Source organism: Gymnodraco acuticeps, unplaced genomic scaffold (assembly GCF_902827175.1).
Source record: "Gymnodraco acuticeps unplaced genomic scaffold, fGymAcu1.1, whole genome shotgun sequence".
NCBI lineage: Eukaryota > Metazoa > Chordata > Actinopteri > Perciformes > Bathydraconidae > Gymnodraco > Gymnodraco acuticeps.
In genome coordinates this window covers 2,993,020-3,017,305 of record NW_022992160.1, presented here as the reverse complement: position 1 = coordinate 3,017,305, position 24,286 = coordinate 2,993,020, and the positions used below count along the sequence as shown (strand labels likewise).

Genomic DNA, 24,286 nt, shown 5'->3' with positions numbered 1-24,286 from the left:
GTTTCAGTAGTTATAATTTAATTTCCCAGAATGTTGGAGCATTCCTTTAAACTGTTCCTGACCTAACAGCCACTTTGAGACTTTACATGTTTCCTTGGGGAGTTACCGGAGGCTGTAGAGGACTTTTCCATCGGGGTAAACTCGTAGCATGACGTTGTCAGTGGTGGTGTCATGGGTGAAGGACCTCTTGGAGTGGACGAAGAACATGTCAGGTACCCAGATCTTCTTCACCAGGCGGCCATCGAACGTCATGCTCAGGTTGTTGTTGCTTTTGAAGGCCAGACGTGCATCTTTCCAGTAGTGCCTTAGATACAAGGTCATGGTAAAGTCCTTAAACAAAAAGGCAAAGTCTGTTACAATATAATCTAAACTAACAACAAACATGCTTTTTCTTAATAAACATGTGTTCCAGACATACCATATCGACCTCTGAAATAGCATCCAAACTCTCAACCTGAACATCCACGCCTACAGAGACGGCAGGACCTGGAGAAATAATTTAGGGCAGTTTACAAAGATGCAATGACCTATACTAATAACAGCAGTGTCTGAGTGTCAGAAACAAGCTGTGACAGTGGGAGTGCAGGTTTAGCTAGGTTCCTGTTTGGATTATCTGTGTTTATTTGGAAGTTGTGACTCCTTTATTGGTGCTGACCCTTTTGCTTAAAACAATGACTTTATCCAAATCCAGAGCAGCTGGGTGCAGATTTCCCAAACACTGGCACAGAGCCAGTGGAGTGAGTACTCTAATCCTAATTGTTGTTGTAGTGCATGCTGGAGATTCAAATCGTTTTACTTTTTTAAACAGGCCTACAGTTGTTCTAAAATGTAGAATGGAAAATCAAAAAATCATGAACCATTTTTTAAATTCTGCTGATGAATTAGTCATTAGACTGGGGGTTTTGTTACTGTGAATAATTTCCTTGTTCAGAGTGCAGGTCTTACTTGAGTCGTGACTTGAGTTATTGAATTACCTTATTGTATTTTCAAAAGAATAACTATACTTTACATGGCTACATCACACTCAGCTGTGTTGATTGGATAACAGGACAGCATCTGTAATTTTTGTAAATTCTTTAAAAACAATACATGTTTACATATTAATGCAAGTTACTTACTTTTATGGAATAGTTTTACTTTTATCCATGACGACAATAGTTCCATCAGGAGACTTATTCTGCTTAGAGAAAGATTTGTATTGACGTGTGCACGAGATGATAGAAATGTGAATAGTCTTTGGCGATAAGACCCCGATTGTCTTATCATATATCTTAAGGGGGAAATGCATCCATAAGTAGAATAAGATGTTGATGGGATTGGATTTGAAGAGGAGATGGGAAGAGGATGCTGAAGATCTGGATTTGATAAGGAGTTCTGATACGGAGGGTGGAGGTGGATGGGAGGAGGGGAGCCGCAGCCTTAGCGCCTGAAATGACAGGAGAACAGATTTAAAGTTCAATAGCAGCGTGATGATTGGCTGTTGGAGATTGTGGCGAACTGTAGTTGGTTAAGAGTGGACGCCTGTAATCAGCTGATTAGATCCAACTGAGGAGTGAGTGAATGTAAAGCCGGTCTTCCTGACTGAACTTACACTTTATCTCTTATATAACCTGATCAAAACCGCCTAACCTAGACACCATAAATCAAAACCAAGATCTTTCCCCAGAGTAACGCAAAGGTGTTCAGAAAGGTGTTCAGATCCATCCCAGTGCCTTCATTAAAAGGTAGGACAAAAAACGCCTGACATCACAGCTGGTTCCAGTCACTGGAGCCAGCTATTTTACGAAAGGGGCTCATTCAATGCGAGATAAAAGAGACACTCATGAAAAAGCCATAGAGCACAAAGATAACATAAAAGATAGGTAATTTTTTCAGTTACTGATTTATAGTCAAACTTTTTATTTAATTACAATAAAAAAAAAAAAACACATTCCCAAAACTCCGGCTTTAGTTTTAACACATTCTTTGCTGCAACACACAAATGGTGTTATCATAGACTCGTCTTTCGGGGGGGGGGGGGGGGGGGGGGCAAGCTCAGTGTTATAGCTGTGCTGCACATTGCAGTGACAGTATGAACTTCCATTCAAAACCCTAACATTTAGTGTAATAAACGTATAGTGTGAGACTAGAGCCAGTATAAACTCATTGAAGTTTGCTGTTAAACAACATAATGCTTTCCTAGAACTCCACGGGGGATTTTAAACTTAAAGGGAAAATGCACGTGTGTGAATATTTATTTAAATAGCGGGAGATATTGTAACCCCACAGCTGAAGACTGTGGCTTCTTGGTAATGAATCAGTGGCCCACAGCAGCATGGCTCAGACATAATCCCGCTCTGTTATGTCATCTCTACAAGCCAGTGCTCCACAGTGAGAGGAGTGTATGGATCAGATGAGGGGGGCGGGGGGCGAGGGTTTAGTGTAACGTCAGAAAAACGTGGAGGATGAGCCTTACCTCCAAATCCTGGGCGCATTGTAAAGTCGTGTTCTTGTATCCTCAGCAAGTGCTCTGACTTCGTACCCCAGGCTTTAGTTTTATCTGGACTCCTCTTAGTCATGGGGCTAATGAACAATTTGGGGAAAAAAACAATTTAAAAGTTAATTTCTAATATTAGATTCTGGGTCACACAGAAATATCTATTCTGTTTACATGTTGCACAAGTTAGTGTTGGGCGTTACTGTAACGCCGTTATTTTTGGCAGTAACTAGTACTCTAACGCATTACTTTTTAAATTCAGTAACTCAGTTACCGTTACTACATGGTGCGTTACTCCGTTACTCCGTTAGTTTTTTTATATAATCAACAGCCAGGCGAACAGAGATGAGAACTTTTGTCGAGCACAAAGAAAATAAAGTTTCTGTTAAATGTAAGTTGTGTCTTGGCGGGTCAAAGATCCTATCTACTGCCCAAACCAGTAATTCAAATCTCTTAAAACATCTGCAAAAACAACATGCTGGGACGAAGCTAGTAGCTAAGACCACAGAGACTCTGCCGACGCCACTCCACCTCCACCTAAGCAACAGCGGCTGGATTTTAACCAAGGGACTGCTAGCCAGGGAAAAGTCGATGAAGCCATTGCACGGTATGTTGTAGAACACATGCAGGCTATTGCTACAGTGGAGTCACCCGCTTTCAGGGAGCTAGTTAGCATGATACCATGTCCGGGCGGCACACGGCATATGGGACGGAACACTTTTTCCAACTACCTGGAGAAAGAATATACAAAAATGGAAAGCCAGCTAATATCGATGCAAACCAGATTGCATATAATGCATGTCAAGTTGATCAACAGATTGTATTATTCTCCAATGCAATAACAGTACTGAAATGAAGGCTATAAGGGCATTAATGGGAGCCCTTTTGTAAGTAACTAAAACGTTACTTTTCACAGTAACGCTTTACTTTTTGGTTTAAGTAATCAGTAAAGTAACTGAGTTACTTTTGAAATGAAGTAACTAGTAATGGTAACTAGTTACTGGTTTTCAGTAACTAACACAACACTGCACATGTCAATCCGAATGTCTACCAAGTTCGTTTCTCTTGTGCAACAAAGGACATTTGTTATGCTGTTTCACTATGTCTTTGTTGAATATTGCACATAGTGTACAGTAGATGCGGATTGGTAAATCACATCAACCCAATGCAAGCACTCAAAACTGAAGTCCAATTACTTACCTACATCCACCCAAAAAAATATTGACATGGAAAATCTGCCTATAAGGATGGGCACGTCCTTTATAAAATGTTATAAAATAATAAAGTCCTCAGTGTCAGAGGCATGTGACCATCATGTCTGTAAACTGAGAGGGAACCAGCAGCATTTCCATAAGATTGACTCTGTCTGTGTTGCTACTACTCGGTTGAGAAGAGAGGGCCACATCAGTACAGAAAACAAAACCAAAAAATGAAACCTAACTGTTGACAGTGGTACAAATCCATGTCACCATTCCTTCCATTATCTGCACATCAAATCAATCAAATTTGAAAATGATAGCAGTAACTTTAACCAGCTGTTGATAATCCAGCCTTGGGAACGCTGGTGTAACAAAGTGAAAACTAACTGTAATTGTCAGGTAATATTGCTTTAAAGCCTTTTTCCAAACAGCTGTGCTATTTAACTTAATAATGAAGCTTCCTTGAATTTGAACATCAAAGGGTTAATGTGACAGTGTTCCATTTTCTGCTCTTTAGCTCGCTGTGATCGTATTAAGTTTATGAAGCAAAGTCGCATAATCTTATGAATTTCCTAACTTTGTGGGATAAGAATGGATTATATTGAGCTTAGTAAAATACATAGAAGCGACCCATGCTTCTCACTAGACCCTGCAGACAATAGTGTGATTAAATTGTTGACCGTGTGCCACTAAGTCCTTGCTGCTTAAATCTCCAAAATGTGATCTTGCTTTCTAGCCCCTGTTATATGTCTAATTGGACTAAATCAATCAAATAATAAAGAAATGCGTCATACCTTACAATCTTTCTGCTGGATCCTTCTGTTACTGGAATTTCTCTTCTACATCTGAAAGGGGGAAAACATTTGATGATTTTATGCAAGCTTTATGCAATGTTTAGAAGCACTTTTTGGGTGATTCTTGATTGAAATCCTAAAGTAAGAGGGACCTGTTGACAAAGAGAATAGAGTTGTCTGTTTCCGTGACATGAATCATTGTTATTCATTTCACTTATTCATTTACAAGAGGGAACATTTAATCAAATAAAGTGAATTTGTGCTATGTGTCTGTTATGAACACCTAAAGTTGCAGGGATAAGGAAACCAGATCATTGACTCCCTCCCAGATGTCTTTGGGTTATTAGATAACACAATCAGCCTCAGTGTCTCCATTTTAAAACCACAGGAGCATCATGAGATGCTGAGTCATCCGCTGGCTTGCGGAGTAACCAATTACGTAATCAGGATACCAAAAAAAAGGTACACATTTCACACAACTGTTTTAAGTTAATTAAAGTCAACGGTTCCGTTTTTTCAGTGTGTTCTGTAGGCTAATACTTTAAGTGTGAATCTATACGCCTACTGCCTGAATCTGCTTTATGGTTTTCTCTTTCTTTGGTTCATTTGTTCCTTTTTAATTCAGTAGGTGAACCTATATGTTCATAAAATAGTGTGTGTGAGCTTAACTGTATGAGTTCAACTTAAACAGAGCATTTTCTTTCAGCTCAGATTTTTCTTTTTAAACTAAACTGTAGTAAATCAAATCGATTGTGTCACGATCGGTCTGTGTTTTATTTTGTATTGTCAAGATCTGTCTTTGTTTTCCCGTTTTACTTTGAAAGGTGTTCACCCCCTGTCTCATGTCTGCATTTGCTTCCTGTCAGTTTCCCCTCCTGTGTGATTAGGATTAGCCTCATCCCGATACCCCTCCTCGACTCCTCCTTTCCCTCACTCACGTCCCTTCCTTGTATCTTAGCTCCGCCTCCGTAAGATGCGAGCGAGAGACACGAGGAGGTGACGCGAGGACAGAGGAGTCCTCAGGTATTAATTCACTTTTAAAAGACGTCTGTTAATGATGACATGTGCACAGCTGTATCCCCTCTCATCGGGCTTAACTGAAGAACCCTTTAGAACCGGCCCATGTGTTGTTAAATATTTATTTAAATGAATGAATCTTTCTTTTGTTAGTCAAGGAATTCAATGTATGATGGTTGGTCCTACTTTTGTGTTCCGTTGTGGTGTAAAATGTAGCCTACATTTAAATACAAATATAATGATAGTAATGTGAAAGCCTTTACTCTGAAAATGTGTGTCCTGTAGATCCCCACATTCACCACAAACCCACATTCAGGACTGTGAATTTTAAATAATGTAACTCCTGAATATCTTAACACAAAACAATACAAATAATTGTTATTTATCAAGATCTAGCCATTTATGAAATAGCTTTCTTAATAGCTATGTTTTAGTGACGTTCAAGATCATTAAACATGACTTAAATTGTTAGTAGGCCTATAACCTTAACCCTCTATGGCATGACTTTTTATTTTGGGAGGAAAAAGATGTTTCACCATGTGTTTTAGGAGCTTAGGGGTCCCTGATATTATATCAATTATAAAATGTGAGTGTGTGTGTGTATGTGTATGTGTGTGTGTGTTTCTGTGTCTGTGTGCCTAACGGCCCGTCCACACTACAGCTTCAAAAAAAGCTTAGAGCTGGGCGTGTCTGAAGCTCGACCAACAACCAATCACATGAATCTCCCGCCCCGGACTCACAAGCAGCGGTTTGATTGGCTAGAGCTTGTACTGGCATATGATTTGATTGGCTGACGCTTCCACCGAAAGCTTCAGAAGCTTCAAAAGTTGAACATTGCTCAACTTTTGCAGCCTGAAACGCCAGGAAAGCTCCGCTCTGCTTCCCACAATGCAGTTTGGCAAAAAGTGACGTCACCCCATTCAAAGTGAATGGGCAGACGCGTTGGAAACCGTTTTTGAAGCTGTCGAAGCTGTAGTGTGGACGGGCCGTAACCCTATCTTTACCTTCACTGTCCTCACTGTCAGACGGAATAGCCCTGACAGCCTGATCGTGTCCCTTCTGCCCATAAAATGTTTTGGTGTCCATTTCCTATAAATATCAGTAGATGGTAAAGTAAATATATTGACTAGGTTTATCATTTTACAGCTGAGCACATTTGCACACTTGTATGATATTGCCTGGAAAAAAGTGGTCCAAGTGGCCCAGTGTTGCCCTGAGGCAACGAACAAAAAAACATAGTTTTAGCTAATTAATAAATACATAATAAGTCTTTAAACAATCAAATATACTTCTTTACGTATTCATGCACATGCATGTATTTTTTATTTTAAGTTGTGTACATTTCTAATATGTTAAAAAGGGAAATGTATCTTACCAAGTGGTGGCCCTGAGTCCCCTGCAGCTTTGCTTGCAGAAAGGACTGCTCCACCCCCAGACAAAATGCCACACCCATATAATTCCCTCATTTTATTGGACACCAGCATGTCAGGTGACATTGTGTATATTTAAAAAAATAAAAATATTTAGAGGGCCAGTGTGAGGTCGAAAAAAGTGGTTTGTTGCCTGAGGGCAACAGTATGCCATAGAGCAGGGGTCGGCAACAGGCGGACCACGGTCCGTATCCGGACCCAGACGCCGACCTATACGGACCTGGGGCCTCATGTATAACGCCGTGCGTAGGATTCACGTGGGAAGGTTGCTTACGTAGTAGAAATCCGAAAAATAGGTCCATACATTTTCCGCCACTTCTCGATTCACCAAACATTGCGCACCGGCGAGGAAAGTGCGTACAGCACTTCCTACGGCGGTTTCCCTTTATAATTCACAACCGACTCGAAATGCGGGGGTTTGTGCATCTCAACCCCACCCGCAGCAACTCTATATCCACCAGTTAAAGGAAATACAACTAATGTGTTGTGTTATATTAGCTGTACAATTTACCACATATGGTGTTCTTAGCTTCCATACCTCCTGTGTTTTACGAGCGACGTATCAAGTCTTGGCAAACGGCATAAAACACGATTAAACGTGATAGTAGGCCTATATAAAACCATGCTCGTACAACCTATAGAAATGCAACACGGCGTCAGTTTAGACGTAATTCTGTCCTCCTGCTTACCGCATCATTTATGAGAAAACATTTCATAACATTAACACAACATATTCGAGGTGGTTTTAAATAACATCCGTATTTATTTATTTCTCCAAGTTATGTTTTTGTGTGCACTGAGGAGTCGCAAACAGGCGTTTGTTTAATCATTTTAAGATTGGCTTTAATCAATGTTTGAAAATGAATTCTTCATATATGATAAATGAGAGGTAACATTTTATTGATGGTATTATTTCCACATATTTCTCTCCATTCTTCCTTCTGCCAACACGGTGTCGCAGTTTCTTGTCTCTCCCGTTTTTGTGCTTAGTGCGTACGCATGGGTTAGAGTTTGCGTGGAGGACCGCACGTTTTCCCGTCAAGTTAGTATTTTATAAATCGCAAACATTGCGTAGAAACTGGCGTACGCCATTTTTTGAGCGTATATCGCTTTATAAATGAGGCCCCAGGACCTACAATCAATACATTAATAGGGGATTTCAATTTTGACGGGGCGATTCTATTTTAACCGCCGACAGGGGGCGAAAGAGACGAGTGAGCGATACAGGGAGAGAAACACAGAAGAAGAGATGAGAGGGCGGCAGAGAGAAGCGGAGAGGAAAGTGAGTGAAGAGAATAATTAGCGATACAGGGAGAGAAGCGGAGAGGAGAGTGAACAGGCGTGTTAGCGGCAGACAGGGAGAGACAAATAATTACACATGGCGCTCTCCAAGAAGAGGAAAGTGGACAGTGAGAACAGTAGGGGTGCAACAACTAATCGACTTAATCGATTAAAATCGATTACCAAATTAGTTGCCAACTAATTCAGTCGTCGATTCGTTGGTGACGTCATCACATGTGTTTTACGAGCCGTTAAGCTCCAACGTTATTGGTCTTTTTATTGGTACTGGAGACATTTAAAAAAGACATGTCATGTATTATTGCTACATAAGCATTATATCGCAGTCTTTGTGTCGCCAACTCGTTTCTAATATGCAAAAAGACAAACAAATGCGTCTATGATGTATTTTCGATCTTTCTCTCCCCGTCTGTGTGCGAGGGGGCGGGGCAGTTGACGCACACGCAGCCGCTACGGCCCGTCCACACAGTAGCTTTGAACAAATCTTGAAAATCTTGGAGCTGGGCGTGTCTGACAGCTTGGGGATTTTTTGCGAGCAACACGACCAACAACCAATCACATGAATCTCCCGCCCCCGACATACAAAGCAAAAAAAAACGGGGATTTTATGCGAGCAATATATATATATATATATAAACTCCCCAAACAGGCGAAAACCTACCAGTTTCACCCACTGTCTCTGGCACCTCCCTCCATGCCTGGTTCCTCCGGTTTGTATCCCGGTAAATAGTTCTGGTCGTAAAGAACCGGGTGATTTGCTACCGTAATTTCTCGTTTGGAATATGAGGAAATGAACTGTGGTCTGGCTCTCCCTGCTTACACGCGGTTTGATTGGCTAGAGCTTCTACTGTCAGATTTGCATAAACGGGTTTGATTGGCTGACGCTTCCAGCTCAGCTTCAAAAGTTGAACATTGCTCAACTTTTTAATCATGAACATCCTGGAAATCCTGGAAATCTTCGCTTCGCTCCCCCACAATGCAGTTCGGCGACAAGCGAGGCAAAGTGACGTCATCCCCATTCAAAGTCAATGGGCAGAGAAGCGTTGGAAGCGGTGGAAGAATCGTCTAAAGCTGCTGTGTGGACGGGCTGTAACGGCCCGTCCACACAGCAGCTTTTGGCGATTTGTCCACCGCTTCCAGCGCGTCTCCGCCCATTGACTTTGAATGGGGATGACGTCACTTTCCCTCGCTTGTCGCCGAACTGCATTGTGGGGGAGCGAAGCGAAGATTTCCAGGATTTCCAGGATGTTCATGATTAAAAAGTTGAACAATGTTCAACTTTTGAGGCTGAGCTGGAAGCGACAGCCAATCAGATCCGTTTATGCAAATCTGACAGTAGAAGCTCTAGCCAATCAAACCGCGTGTAAGCAGGGAGAGCCAGACCGCAGTTCATTTCCTCATATTCCAAACGAGAAATTACGGTAGCAAATCACCCGGTTCTTTACGACCAGAACTATTTACCGGGATACAAACCGGAGGAACCAGGCATGGAGGGAGGTGCCAGAGACAGTGGGTGAAACTGGTAGGGTTTCGCCTGTTTGGGGAGTTTATATATATATATATTGCTCGCATAAAATCCCCGTTTTTTTTTGCTTTGTATGTCGGGGGCGGGAGATTCATGTGATTGGTTGTTGGTCGTGTTGCTCGCAAAAAATCCCCAAGCTGTCAGACACGCCCAGCTCCAAGATTTTCAAGATTTGTTCAAAGCTGCTGTGTGGACGGGCCGTAACGGCCCGTACACACAGCAGCTTTTGGCGATTTGTCCACCGCTTCCAGCGCGTCTCCGCCCATTGACTTTGAATGGGGATGACGTCACTTTCCCTCGCTTGTCGCCGAACTGCATTGTGGGGGGGCGAGGCGAAGATTTCCAGGATTTCCAGGATTTCAAAGTTGAGCAATGTTCAATTTTTGAAGCTGAGCTGGAAGCGTCAGCCAATCAAATCCCGTTTATGCAAATCTGACAGTTCAAGCGCTAGCCAATCAAACCGCGTGCAAGCTGGGAGAGCCAGACCGCAGTTCATTCTATATTCCTAACAAAAATGGAGGAGAAGTTAGTTATTGCGGTAGCAAATCACCCGGTTCTTTATGACCAGTCCCTATTTACTTACCGGGATACAAACCCCGAGGAACCAGGCATGGAGGGAGGTGGCAGAGACAGTGGGTGAAACTGGTAGGTTTTCGTTTGTTTGGGGATTTTATATCCAGTTTACTTCGTTGCTAGTTTACTTCGTTGCTAGCAAGCATAGACAGTATCATTAGCCAGCATGGAATGTAGCATAAAATAGCACCATAGACATTAATCTCATAAATGTTCAAAATGTTAAAAGAAATAGTGGAAAGAACCGGGGTTTTTTGCTTTGTATGTCGGGGGCGGGAGATTCATGTGATTGGTTGTTGGTCGCGAAATCCCCAAGCTTTCAGACACGCCCAGCTCCAAGATTTTCGAAAAGCTGCTGTGTGGACGTACCGTTAAGCTGCTGTGTGGACGGGCTGCTACATGCAGCACCACACAGAGGAGATGGCGGAGAGAACGCGCTCCGAAGTGGTTAAACTTTACCCGTCTCGATGCTCGTTACCTAAAGTGCAATAAGAGTTTAGCATGTGAGGGCGGCAACACGAGCAGTTTGTCTAAACATTTATCAAAAGTGCTCCACATCCAGACGGAGGAATGCACCGGGTTCCATGTCTTTCTAGCAGCTCTGTAGCTCCGTCCACGAGGAACGTTTCCACGTCAGGTGTTATGTATGCTAGCAGCAACACACGGAGTTAACTACATTATACAAACATGGGTTAATGATTAGAGGAAACTGAGTTATTTATTTAGTTAAAGTTTCAGCTATTCTGTTTACAGTTCTGTCATCAGATTATTTTATACGATTTGTTAAAACGTTGTTGTTTCTTTTGATGTGAAATATTATGTATTTAATTTAAATAAAAAGCAATGTTAATTTTGTTCAAAATGTGTTTAGTTAATTTAATAATATATGTATTTTTGAATCAAGTATTCATCTTTATTGTCTTCATTGTTAGTTTCCACATGCCTAAAACAACCTCAAGCTAAATCTAAAATCTAAATCAAGGCATCAGTAATAGTCCGAATAGTCGATTAATCGGTTCATTAATCGATAGATTAATCGATTATCAAATTAGTCGTTTGTTGCCCTAGAGAACAGAGATTTTAACCCTGAGTGGACTCATTCATGTTCATCCTGCCCACTGGGAGCACAGAACCAGTGTGTCTCATTTGTTCAGAGACCGTGGCACTCATTAAAAGTGCCAAAACGCCACTATGAGACAAAACACAAAGTGTTTGACCAAACATTCCCTCTCAAGTCAGAACTGAGGTCACAAAAAATAAGCAGTCTCAGAGCCCAATATGATCAGTCGACCAGGATAAAAATTAAAACTAAATATCGTTCCAGGGCAGGCTAACCGAGGCTAACCAATGAGCACCTGCATGTGTGAATGAGAATGGCCCTGACACCATTTCAGCCCAGATTTAAACTCCTGGCAGGACAAGCTCTAGCTCAATTCTCGCACTGAATTAAAACAAAGTGAGTGAGGGACTGCAATATAAGAGGTAAAGAAAGAGAAAGTTTAAAACTGTTCAATTGTTATGATGTGTAAAGACTGATATTGTTCTATAATCGTCTGAAACTGTTAAGTCATGATGTGAAACGGTTAACAAAGAAAAAGGGAAACTCAAGCTGCTGCTACACTTTATTTTATTTATCTAAAATTAAGCACTTTTAAGATGCACATATTTTCAAAAGCTATTTTATTTATTTTCTCTATTTTATTTTAAATGCAGCGCGAGAGGAACATTACACATATCCACAGTATTTACTGTATATCTGTATAGTTCAATGTTCATTGACAATAAAATTGTTGTTTTTTAATTGTACTTTCTTTATTTGATTGGCAGTTAGTTGTTGATTACATGCAGACGTTGATAAAGCTGCAGGCTACTTCAATATATATCACACTAATTAGTAAAGCAAGTTAGACATTTTGATGTTCCGGACCTTTGGGGGAGATTTTCTCTAACTGGACCTCGTTGAATTTTAGTTGAATACCCCTGCTGTAGAGGGTTAAGAAATGAATTGCACATAATAATTCCCACGGAGCTGTGAGCACTTATACATTTATGTGACGCTTTTCCACTCATCTTCCAGTTGTCGGTTTTCCTCTGTTGAAACCGACCAGCTGTGAAGGTGGGGGCGGGGCTTTTATACGTGAGTAGTGAAAACACGTCAGCGTAGTCTGCTCTCGTGTATCCTTCCGCACCCCTCCTCTATGGGCATAGATATGTCTCATAATTATTTGTGTGAACATAAAAATAATTTGTGTGTAAATATGTGATTTGTAAATGTAAAACAACATCCACAAATGCATTTAAAAGATTTGCAAACTCACAAATACATTTGCAAGTGTAAAACGGATCTGCAAATACGTTAAATATGTTCACAAATAAAAAAAAGATCTGTGAATATCTCTTTAACATTTACACCGTTCGATCAGGCATTTGTGAATCCATTTTGTATTTGTGGACCAAAAATGCGCTTGCGGAACTCAAATCTCTGTTCACGGATCTCAAATCTCTGTTCGCGGATCGTCTTTTTACACACACGGAATTTTGAGACATATTTTCCGCCGGTCTCGGCTAAAATCTACTCGTGTCACTCGGTTATTTTCGGAAACCACGTGATGGCCTGCTGATGGCGACATTTCCGCATGATTTCAAAGTAAGAGCATGATGGTTTGTTTAATGCTCTGTTTTTGTATTATAATGAACAGCGGAACGTTAGATGCATTCTTCATCACCATCACCATCATCATCATGTTATAGTGATACAGTTAGTTTGTGTTATTGGTTCAATATAGCATATATCGAGCACTTTCGTTGATGTTGAAGTGCAGGCTATACGCCACTTTCGGGTCCCGAGGGAGCAGCTGGCAGTGAAACAGCCCAGATAAAACTCTTTCTTCATTGTTTGTTGTGTATTCAGTCAAGCGGGTCGAAGTTACAAAGCACTTCACATCTTATTAATCGGCCTAATTTTACCTTACCAATGCAGTAATAAAGTAATCTGTAGAAAAGCACCGTATTTAGGTCAGGGTTATGGTGATAAAGAATGCATCTAACGTTCCGCTGTTCATTATAATACAAAAACAGAGCAATAAAACAAACCATCATGCTCTTACTTTGAAATCATGCGGAAATGTCGTCATCAGCAGGCCATCACGTGGTTTCCGAAAATAACCGAGTGACACGAGTAGATTTTAGCCGAGACCGGCGGGAAATATGTCTCAAAATTCCGTGTGTGTAAAAAGACGATCCGCGAACAGAGATTTGAGATCCGTGAACAGAGATTTGAGATCCGCAAGCGCATTTTTGGTCCACAAATACAAAATGGATTCACAAATGCCTGATCGAAAGGTGTAAATGTTAAAGAGATATTCACAGATCTTTTTTTAATTTGTGAACATATTTAGCGTATTTGCAGATCCGTTTTACACTTGCAAATGTATTTGTGAGTTTGCAAATCTTTTAAATGCATTTGTGGATGTTGTTTTACATTTACAAATCACATATTTACACACAAATTATTTTTATGTTCACACAAATAATTATGAGACATATCTATGCCCATACTCCTCCCTCACCTCTCCTCGACTCCTCCGTGAGCATTTCAGCAATTGGGACGTCCTTCAAAATGGCGTGTCTTGATCGATTTCCGGGTCAAGTCCCGGAGGAGGGGAAGAGAGAAGTCGAGGAGGGGTATTGGGATGAGGCTTTTGTCTCAGGGAAGGTTTCTAATTTCTCTAATTTCCCCTCCTCGACTCCTCCAATCCTCGGTCCTCCGGTAGTGACCCGGAAATGAATTTCAGTGCGCCATGTTGAAGGACATCTCATTTCTCTAAATGCACATCGAGGACCGAGGATCGAGCATCGAGAAGGCTCTCTGGAGGAGCTATAACCGAGGATCTCCTCCGCGGATGTATTTCCGGCAACAGTGATGTTTAAAAGAGGCGTGACGCACGGCCGGACTTATCTCAGCCAATAACAGCCATGCATCCCCTGGATATTATTTTATTAACTGCTTTAATCGCGATGCGATGTTTCCAGTGAGAACAGCTGTGAGGTCCATGCAGAAAGCAGAGCAGTGTGTAAAATATATATCACTGATTAAGTGATAAGAGAGAGATCTGATTAAGAGAGACGGCATTCATCCTACTTTGGATGGTGCAGATCTCATTTCGGCAAACATTTCAGGGCTTTGTGGACTTAATCCATGACAATCTGGAGTTGAGACCAGGAGGCGGATTCACAGTTTTACACGCTTCTCTGCGCTCTCTCCTCGGCAGTCATCCATAGGAATCCCGAACCCAATAAAATACCCAATATTAACGGTATGTGTGTCTGCCCAAGGACAATTTAAGGTAAAACCTAATAGAGGTGTCATACATAATAACCTAATAAAAGTAAATGTAACAACTACTACAGTGCAACAAAACAGGAAGATTAAATGTGGTCTCTTAAACATAAGATCTCTAGCATCTAAAGCAATATTAGTAAATGATTTAATATCAGATTATAATATTGATATATGCTGTCTCATGAAGTATTAAAGTAACATGTTATAGCAGAAAGTTGTAGATTAGCGCAAATGGTCTTTTTCTTCCAACTTTTGTGTTATAATCAAAAGGTGGTTTTTTGGCTATTTGTGAGTAGGTAAGGTACAGTACAACCTGTGATTTCTGCCTTGAGTAAAATAATTACCCGTTGATAAGTATTTTTCAGTGGTTCATATCCAGCATGCATTAGCTAAGAAACGATAAAGATGTTGGTGTGTTTCTGAATTGAGTCACTCACTGATGCCCCTTTCACACCAGCGCTTTTTCAGCTCCGGCTCGGAGCTGGAGCCTGAAAAGCGCCGGTTTTTCCTGTTCACACCGCAGTGGCGCCGGCTCTTAGCTCCGGAATCCGGTTCACTTCCAGCTCCAAAAAATTGTCGGTCTAGAGGCAAGAGCTTCGGAGCTAAGAGGTGGCGTCGCTTACGTCTCTCTTACGTCGAGGCGTGCAGGAAACTAAACCCACCTCCCCTGAACATGGGTCGACTGTCATGCCTGCCTACAAGCAGTATAGTGCTTATAAACACACTTTATAAAGTCAGGCAACACTAACCAGGCTTCGTGTGATTCTGTTTATTTGTACCTTACTTTGACCATCCGTTCACTGTTATTGATCATTGTGGAGAGAGGCAGACGTGTTGTTTTGTATTATAGCAGCTATCGGATGGAATCAATACATGGGCTGCACAGGTTTTCGTGTCCAACTATCACAAGTAGAATCATAATAAAAATACGCCTGTAAAATGTGCCTGTAGAAAACGGTTTATGCCACAATAGGATAGCAATAGCAAGTAGTCAGTTTAGCTTCGGTTGCTATGCTAACATCACCCATTTTATACCAGAGAAACTTTCATAAGAGCGTTGTGATACCAAACAGCGTCAATTCAGACTGACACACATTCACTTAGGCTAAGGGGAACTGGGGATATGTATCAGCTGCTTGTGTGAGTCGGACAGTGAATACTTTAGAGCGGCCGCTGTGTGAGCTAACCGGGAGCTAACGGAGGAGAATAAACTCCGGTGGAAGAGCAGCCAACACTGCAGCGGTCGGTAAATGCTGCAGAAACACATTAATAAACAATGAACCACTGCACTCTGGAGAAAAGCATAAGGTTGGAGAAGTCGTTATTCAATTTATTCTGGCTTCGTGTGATTAAAGCAACACGATCATCGACCCGACGCAGTTCCCCGTTGTTGTTGTTGTGAGCGCCGTAATGCCGTTGGGGAGCAAATCAGCGATGTAAAGGGTGATGTCATGACGCAGCAGCGGCAGCACCACTCGGGTGCTGGGCGGTGTGAACAGAGCGGGAGCAGAAAAGGGAAACCGGAGCTGAACCAGAAAAGCTCTAGCTCGGAGCTAGAAAGGGAAAAGCGCTGGTGTGAAAGCCGCATTAGAGAGACAATGGTCCTTCTGATTTATCAATAGATGTATTCATTCTAAGTGAGCTGACTTCGGGGTGGAAGGAAGTTCAGAGATTTTCAATCCAAAAATCAGCTCCTAAGTTCTAACCCTATCTCCTATTCCTTGACCTCTGAGTGAAACGTCACGGGGTTAAGGGATAGTGGATAGGAGAATTCAAAAGGATTTAGGAGAAGAGACTGCGGGGTTGCGTTCCGATAATCCAAAAATCATCTCCTAAATTCTAACCCTATCGTCTATTCCTTGACCTCTGAGTGAAACGTCACGGGGTTAAGGGATAGTGGATAGGAGAATTCAAAAGGACTTAGGAGAAGAGACCACGGTACTTTAGAGAATCCGAATGCACTTTCACTATCCGACGTGTTTATGATGCGCCAGCGGACGTCATGAATGTGCGTCTGCTGCTGTGGGGAAACTATGGAAACTACAGTTTTCTATACAGCGGACTACAACATGGATGTTCAATAAGAACGAGGGACTACTGTAAACTCATCTAGAGACTCTGCACCGTGCTCTGATGCTGTTGCTTTATGCTTTATGAACGGGGACAACAGAGAAACATATTCTTCATGACCAAAGTTGGAATTGAAATAAAAAAGGAAAGTGAAACTTATGCTCGTCACCCTCTCCCTCCGGTCCACATTAATACAAATGATCCCAATACGTATGATTGTATGAAAATATCTTAAAATCAATACAAATGTATTTATTATAAACGTTAGTCCTTAACATCTATCACTGTGTATATCACCATTCAAACATCTTTTAAAAGTTGAACAAACCCCACACAGCTCAGTAAAGACTGTGAGATGTTGACTTTATTTGATCATTTCAGTAAAAACTAACGTTCATATTTCTCTTTTTGATTATAATACTGATGAACGTTCAGAAAAAAGCACTTTGGCAACTTACCACATATGTTTTAAAATGCTTAATAAGCACCGTAACTTTCATGATATCATTTCTCGGTCATAATCGGTTGTTTCCGTGAACGGCCGACTGTTGTGACGGCAAATGCTGCGGCTGCAATGCATTGTGGGGCAGCATTTTCTCCTCTCCTTTCGGTTAGGGAGGTCCAGTGGTTCCTAAGCTAAAGGAGGTTATAAAGGAAGTTTGAAACATCCTTTCCTTTCATTCTAGAGAATTCTAACAGCACTTATCATGGCTGCCAGTGACGTACTTCCGGGTCATTTCACTCCGTTAGGAAGTTTCCTAAGCTAAATGGACTATTGGAACGCAACCCGGTACTTTAGAGAATCCAAATGCACTTTCACTATTCGACGTGTTTATGATGCGCCAGCGGACGTCATTTTGTGCGTCTGCTGCTGTGGGGAAACTATGGAAACTACAGTTTTCTATACAGCGGACTACAACATGGATGTTTAATAAGAACGAGGGACTACTGTAAACTCATCTAGAGACTCTGCACCGTGCTCTGATGCTGTTGTTTTTTGCTTTATGAATGTGGACAACAGAGAAACATATTCTTCATGACCAAAGTTGGAATTTAAATAAAAAATGAAAGTGAAACTTATGCTCGTCACCCTCTCCCTCCCGTCCACATTAATACAAATGATCCCAATACGTATGATTGTATGAAAAGATCTTAAAATCAATACAAATGTATTTATTATAAACGTTAGTCCTTAACATCTATCACTGTGTATATCACCATTCAAACATCTTTTAGAAGTTGAACAAACCCCACACAGCTCAGTAAAGACTGTGAAATGTTGACTTTATTTGATCATTTCAGTAAAAACTAACGTTCATATTTCTCTTTTTGATTATAATACTGATGAACGTTCAGAAAAAAGCACTTTGGCAACTTACCACATACGTTTTAAAATGCTTAATAAGCACCGTAACTTTCATGATATCATTTCTCGGTCATAATCGGTTGTTTCCGTGAACGGCCGACTGTTGAGTGATGGCAAATGCTGCGGCTGCAATGCATTGTGGGGCAGCATTTTCTCCTCTCCTTTCGTCAAGGGAGGTCCAGTGGTTCCTAAGCTAAAGGAGGTTAAAGGAAGTTTGAAATCTCCTTTCCTTTCATTTGGAGAATTGGAACGGCACTTAACATGGCTGCCACTGAGGGACTTCCGGGTCATTTCACTCGGATAGGAAGGTTCCTAAGCTAAATGGACTATTGGAACGCAACCAAGCCCCCAGGAAGTGCGCCGGAGTCTGATGAGAATATTCGTAGTGGCCAAACGGCGGTACTACACTTCCGTTTGGTTGCTGGGCCCAGAAACACTTTTTCCCATTGACTTACATTGGGAAAGAGTGGTCTGTAACTCGTTGGATAACTTTTTTTAAACTAAATAAAGAACCCAGTATGAACACTTGTATAGCCCTTATTAAAAACATTCGTTCCTCAAGTTGTAAAAATGTGCTAATAACGTTATTCTGAGAGTTATTTCCCTCGGCATTATGAACGCGCATCTAACCCACGGGACCGCGCCGCCCGGCACGTTCATGTTACGTGTTCAGCACTACATGCGTTTATCTTTACCCATGGATGCACAATAACAACGGACCATATCGCCTTACTGCCAGCCCACGGAGCTGTAATAATGGATATATTGCACATGTTTGCTGTAATTCATCATTTGTAAAATATTATACTACATGGGCTGTATGATGTAAATCTTGTACCGTAAATGTTGTATTAAATAATGTTAATATTACCGACGTAGATTAACGTTCCTGTAGCTTCTTATTGCACTTGCAAATGTTTTAGTTACTTGTGGGCTACTTAACATGAATAATCACAGTTACTATCCTTTTACTCCATCACATTTCAAAAATAAATAGGCTATTGTTATTTTAACTCCACCACAGTAATCCATCATCAGCTTGACTTTTTAGATAAAGTTTGAACTCACAATTGATCATAACAGGCTTCAACATATACATTTTTATATATTACCAAGTGGTTTCATGTACAACCCACACAAGTATCATGCTAAATGAAGCTCTATTGCTTGGATATCACTAGATCCTGATGTCAGCGTAATATAAAAGTACATAACGATTGATGTGTAATTTAGCATAATTTACTAGCTAGCCACTCTTGCTCTAAACTGGAAAAAGGGCCTCCCCCCGACTATCAACTAAATTGAACAGTAACAAAATAAGTTAAGGCGATACTTGCATTCGGTGACTTGATTTTAAAAATGAAAACCAGGGCCATTTTTTGTTTTGCGGTCCATATCTCATTAAAATATCTATTGTTAGTAACTATTAAAGACAACATGGGGACAATTCTGTTCTAATGTAGTTTGACCATTGTAAATGCTGTGCAATCCAGACATACTGATACAATAGGGCCTCTAACTAATTACCTTAAATAAACGAATTAACTAACTAATTAATGAATTATTTTTGAAACCAGTTCAATACGCATTATCCTTATTCTTATCATTCTTTATGAGCGCAGTAATGGTAAGGTATCTAATTACTTATTTATTTAGTATTCCATAACTTAATAATGGAGATGGTCAAACTAAAGTGGTATAGACATGGCAGAAATCCTACAATGAAGCGGGACATTGAACTGTTCACCCGTGAGAGGGCGATCAAGAAAAGAGAGCAAGCGGCCCCGTTGAGGGAGTTTACAGATGAAAAGACACAGAAAGACAGAAGCACAATAGCAACAAGTAGGCTATATTTAGGTGTTTTTTTGTAAATAACCGACAATATCAAGAGGAAGTAAAGTCCCATGGTTTGTCCCTTATACCCTCATCATGTTTATTCGGCCACAACAGAAAAAAGAACAACAAACTCTCGCCCTCTCCAGAGGGGCAGGTCAGCCAAAAAGGCCAAACGGGCCGTTGCCCGGGCAACATTAGCCCGTACCTGTGCACGTCCCTGCAGGGGCGCCGCCAGGGATTTTGGGCCCCATGAAAATATATCACATTGGGCCCCACCACCAGGCCCAGGCCACGCCAACCAAGCACAATTGCTGTAACCACACCTTCAGAACCCAACCGACTCATTTATGCTTTAAATAACTCTATCTTGTAGTCCAATACTAACTGCACAATATTTACTGACACTGAGCGGTGAACATATAACACTGTGCAGACGTGCAACATTCTGCTGCAGTAGAATTCACTATTTGATATAACACTAACATTCCTGACAATAGACCTCAATAGTCATCTTAGTACATGCCTTTTTAATAACATTTTTGAATGGAACATTCAAAAATCAAAATAAATATAACTTAAATATACATTAAATTAAAATAAAGTGAACATTAACACCAATATTATCATTTATAAAATGCTATAACAAAAAAAATAACATAAGCAGTAGATTTTAATTAAATATACATACCAACTACAAAATAAGCGGGTATTAAAGTGTAAACGGACAACAAAACGGAAATGGAAGTGAAAAGGCCTGATGGTGGTGCTACATCAGAGCCTATTAACTGTTTTCAGTCTTTTTCTCATCATGCATCTGGTGTGTAGTGATCCAATATCGTTACCATAGCCTTGCCCTTTAACAGTTATTACGAGCCCTTGCTCAGCCTTACGGCCCGTCTACACTACAGGCATCGAAAAATGCTTTCAACGCTTCGCCCATTCACTTGAATGGGGTGTCGTAGAAGATTTTGAATCTTCGCCGAACTGCATTGTGGGGAGCGGAGCATGGCTTTGCAAGCATCGTGAGCATCAAAAGTTGAGCAATGTTCAACTTTTGATGCTCCCGATGCTTTCGAAGCTGGCATCAGCCAATCAAATCCCGTTTATGCAAATCCCGCCAGTACAAGCGCTAGCCAATCAAACCGCGTGCAAGCTGGGAGAGCCAGACCGCAGTTCATTTCCTCATATTCCAAACGAGAAATTACGGTAGCAAATCACCCGGTTCTTTCCGACCAGAACTATTTACCGGGATACAAACCGGAGGAACCAGGCATGGAGGGAGGTGGCAGAGACAGTGGGTGAAACTGGTAGGTTTTCGCCTGTTTGGGGAGTTTATATCCAGTTTACTTTGTTTTAACATTGCTATTGCTTTGTATGTCGGGGGCGGGAGATTCATGTGATTGGTTGTTGGTCGCGTTGCTCGCAAAAAATCGCCAAGCTTCAGACACGCCCAGCTTCAAGATTTTTTGATGCCTGTAGTGTAGACGGGCCGTTATTCACCAAGAGCCCAGCGCCTAGCCTTCTTACAGGCAAAGTCACTGATCAAGTCCTTGAAGTCCAGCTTTCTAGCCAACTGGCTTTCAATGGACAGCATGGCAAGACTGCAAAGCCTTATGGGGGGACAGGGCTGCGGAGCCTAAAGATGGATCTGTTGGTCCTGGCACCAGGGGGAGGGACAAGGAAACTGATTTAGTATGAATAGCTGCTAAAAATGTACCTGCATTTATTAAATGTCAGCTAAAAGAGGAGTGAAATTAAAAACCTCTGAATGTTCTGTGAAGATATTTACAGTACTTAAAGGTGGGGTAGGTAATTTTGGAGAAACCAGCTCGAGTGCGGTAGAATTTGAAAATACACAACCGGAAAAAATCTGCCACCTTCTTACCGAGCCCCTCCTCCAACACACACGAACGCGCACATGACCAATGAGGGCACGAGATAAGTTTGAGCACAGATGGAAGGCTGACAGGCAGGTAGGCCATCCAGTTATTTTAGCCGGGCCGGCTAAAATGATTGGTCATGCTTTTTACAGTGCCACGGCTTCCACAGATGAATTTTTTAATGGATTTTTTGTCAAAGCACTTCAGATATTCATTGCTATCGGACTGTTAAGAGCATTCCATGCAATATAACAAAAAGTGTATCTCGAGCCGGTTTCTCAAACTTACCTACCCCACCTTTAATGTCAGCAAAACATTACAATTATTATTTACAATGGACTAAGCCCTAGCTAACAGACTAATTTCCACCACTCATGGACCACACCCACCTTTTCTTTTGAAAAACTGGGTGACAAACTGTCGCCTTTTAGTCCCTCTCTCTTGTCTTTCTCTCCTTTCTTTTCTTTCTTGAAAGCCTGACTTTGTTAGTCGTTTGTACCTACACACGTAAGTACTAGCATCCCTCCTTACATGCTCTCACTCTGCTAAAGGGCCGATCACGGTGCCGCACAGCGTTTGGAGGCAGGACCAAACCATTACATGTAAATACAGGGGGGTGTTCGATGCTTTGGATAATTAACTTTTGGAAGAAAATAAGTAAATGAATCGTAAGTTTAGTGAGTACATTATCAATATGACGTTATATTAATGATAATTATTGATGATTGACGAAAGGTTATTTAAACATTTTTTCTTAATGTTCTAAAAATGTTTTGGGGCCCCTGTCAGTCACGGGCCCTTAGAATCGTCCTAACTTGTCACCCCCTTACGGCGCCCCTGCGTCCCTGGTGCGTAGATGCGGCGGACAGACGGGTCTCAGTTGGTTACTTTTAATACTTGTAAATACAACTTTTGGCCCGTAATTTAATTTCCTCATTGTAGCGACCAGAGAGAGGGGGTGGGTATATCCAGTCTCTGATTGTGTTACGTTATTATGAGAGTGCTCTCATACTTGTTTGTTTCTGAAAATGTATATATTTATATAAATATATACTGTATGTGTGTCCGCATCCGTAGCCTGTTATTGTCTAATTATACCACACTGTGAATGAATCAAAGTAAATATATAAGTGGTCATGAACACATCTGTCCATCAGACAGAGGGCTGCTGTGCCTCCTGTCATCATTGATGGACGTCTCTTTAAAATGACCGCTCAGAGGAGAGGAGTTCTCATTTCTCTAACCGCCTGCTGCTTCCCCTCCTCTCTCCTCGGTTCCCCTCCTCAGTCCTCCACTCGCATCTCCTGTGGGGGGGACTAAGACACGAGGATAGGAGTCGAGGAGGGGAGTCGAGGAGGGGAATTAGAGAAATGAGAAACCTTCATTGTGTTCACCTGTTGCCCCTGTGTGTCACCTCCCCTCTCCAGCTGTGTCTTGTCTTGTGATTACCCTTGTGTATTTAGACTTGCTTGCCCTTGTGTCCCTTGTCAGTTCGTTGTCGTTTTATGGTGGTTTGGTTCCTGTTCTGGATTTCCTTGTTCTGCCCATATGGTCCCGGTTTGTTTGTATGCTACTTTCTCTTTTGTTCCCCCTTGCCTGCTCCTGTTATTTTTGTATTACAACAGCTTTTTAGGTAATTAAAAGCTCACCTTAATTTACATCCCCTTACATCCTTGTTTATACTGCTTTTGGGTCCGCAATCTTGCCAAACCTGACAGATTGGTTTCTTCTCTTCTAAGATCACATTGTTCTGTTGTCTTACATTATACACAGGGGACCTATCATGCAAAATGCACTTTTGTACGTCTTGTATACATCAATATGTGTCCCCGGTGTGTCAGGGAACTCACCAAGTGTCAGAAAACACAACCCTCTCTCTTTTCCTCCATACCCAAATCTCTAAAAACGGGGCTGCAACGGAGCTGATTATTATTTGAATTTTTCTGATGTCAGAAAAGGGGTGCTCCGCAACTCCGAAACTCTTTTCCCAGTTCAGTGGCAGTGCTTTTACTTAATTCATCAGCTTGGACGCAGTGAAACTGAGAAATGATTAATCATGTGATTGAGGTCAAATGGCTGATGAGCTGTCAGAGCACCGTCTGGCTGGCGTCAACGCCTTTAGCCCTGGAGCCAAGTGTATACGAGGACACTGAGTTCAGACTCAGCACTGAGCCCTGTGGCACTCCATGGCTAACTTTGGTTTGCGTGGAAGATTCATCATTGACACGTACAAACTGAGAGCGTTCAGATAGATAGGACCTAAACCAGTCTAAAGCAGTTCCCTGTATGCCAACTAAGTGCTCTAGTCTTTGCAATAGGATATTATGGTCGATAGTATCAAATGCAGCACTGAGATCGTAGCAAAACAAGAATAGAGACACGTCCCTTGTCAGAGGCTATTAGAATGTCATTTGTGACTTTAACCAGAGCTGTCTCTGTGCTATGATGTGTTCTAAAGCCAGACTGAAAATCTTCAAAT

General features: G+C 41.5%; 1 protein-coding gene across 4 annotated transcripts in view; it reads right to left on the bottom strand.

Moving 5' to 3' along the window:
• The window catches only part of LOC117538682 (gamma-aminobutyric acid receptor subunit rho-1-like), a 47,882-nt gene that overhangs the window by 14,373 nt on the left and 9,223 nt on the right, over window positions 1-24,286 (bottom strand). Inside the window, exons 1-5 of one of the 4 annotated variants that reach the window (XM_034204563.1) lie at window positions 6,862-6,878; window positions 4,470-4,520; window positions 2,456-2,562; window positions 419-486; window positions 107-330 (exon numbers count right to left, since the gene is read on the bottom strand). In XM_034204563.1, the coding sequence (XP_034060454.1) occupies window positions 107-330; window positions 419-486; window positions 2,456-2,558 (395 nt within the window). In that variant the 5' untranslated portion in view covers window positions 2,559-2,562; window positions 4,470-4,520; window positions 6,862-6,878. Of the gene's footprint in view, window positions 1-106; window positions 331-418; window positions 487-1,118; window positions 1,427-2,455; window positions 2,563-4,469; window positions 4,521-6,861; window positions 6,879-24,286 lie in introns of those variants that run through there. The other 3 variants (XM_034204564.1, XM_034204562.1, XM_034204561.1) reach the window with 3 other exon arrangements.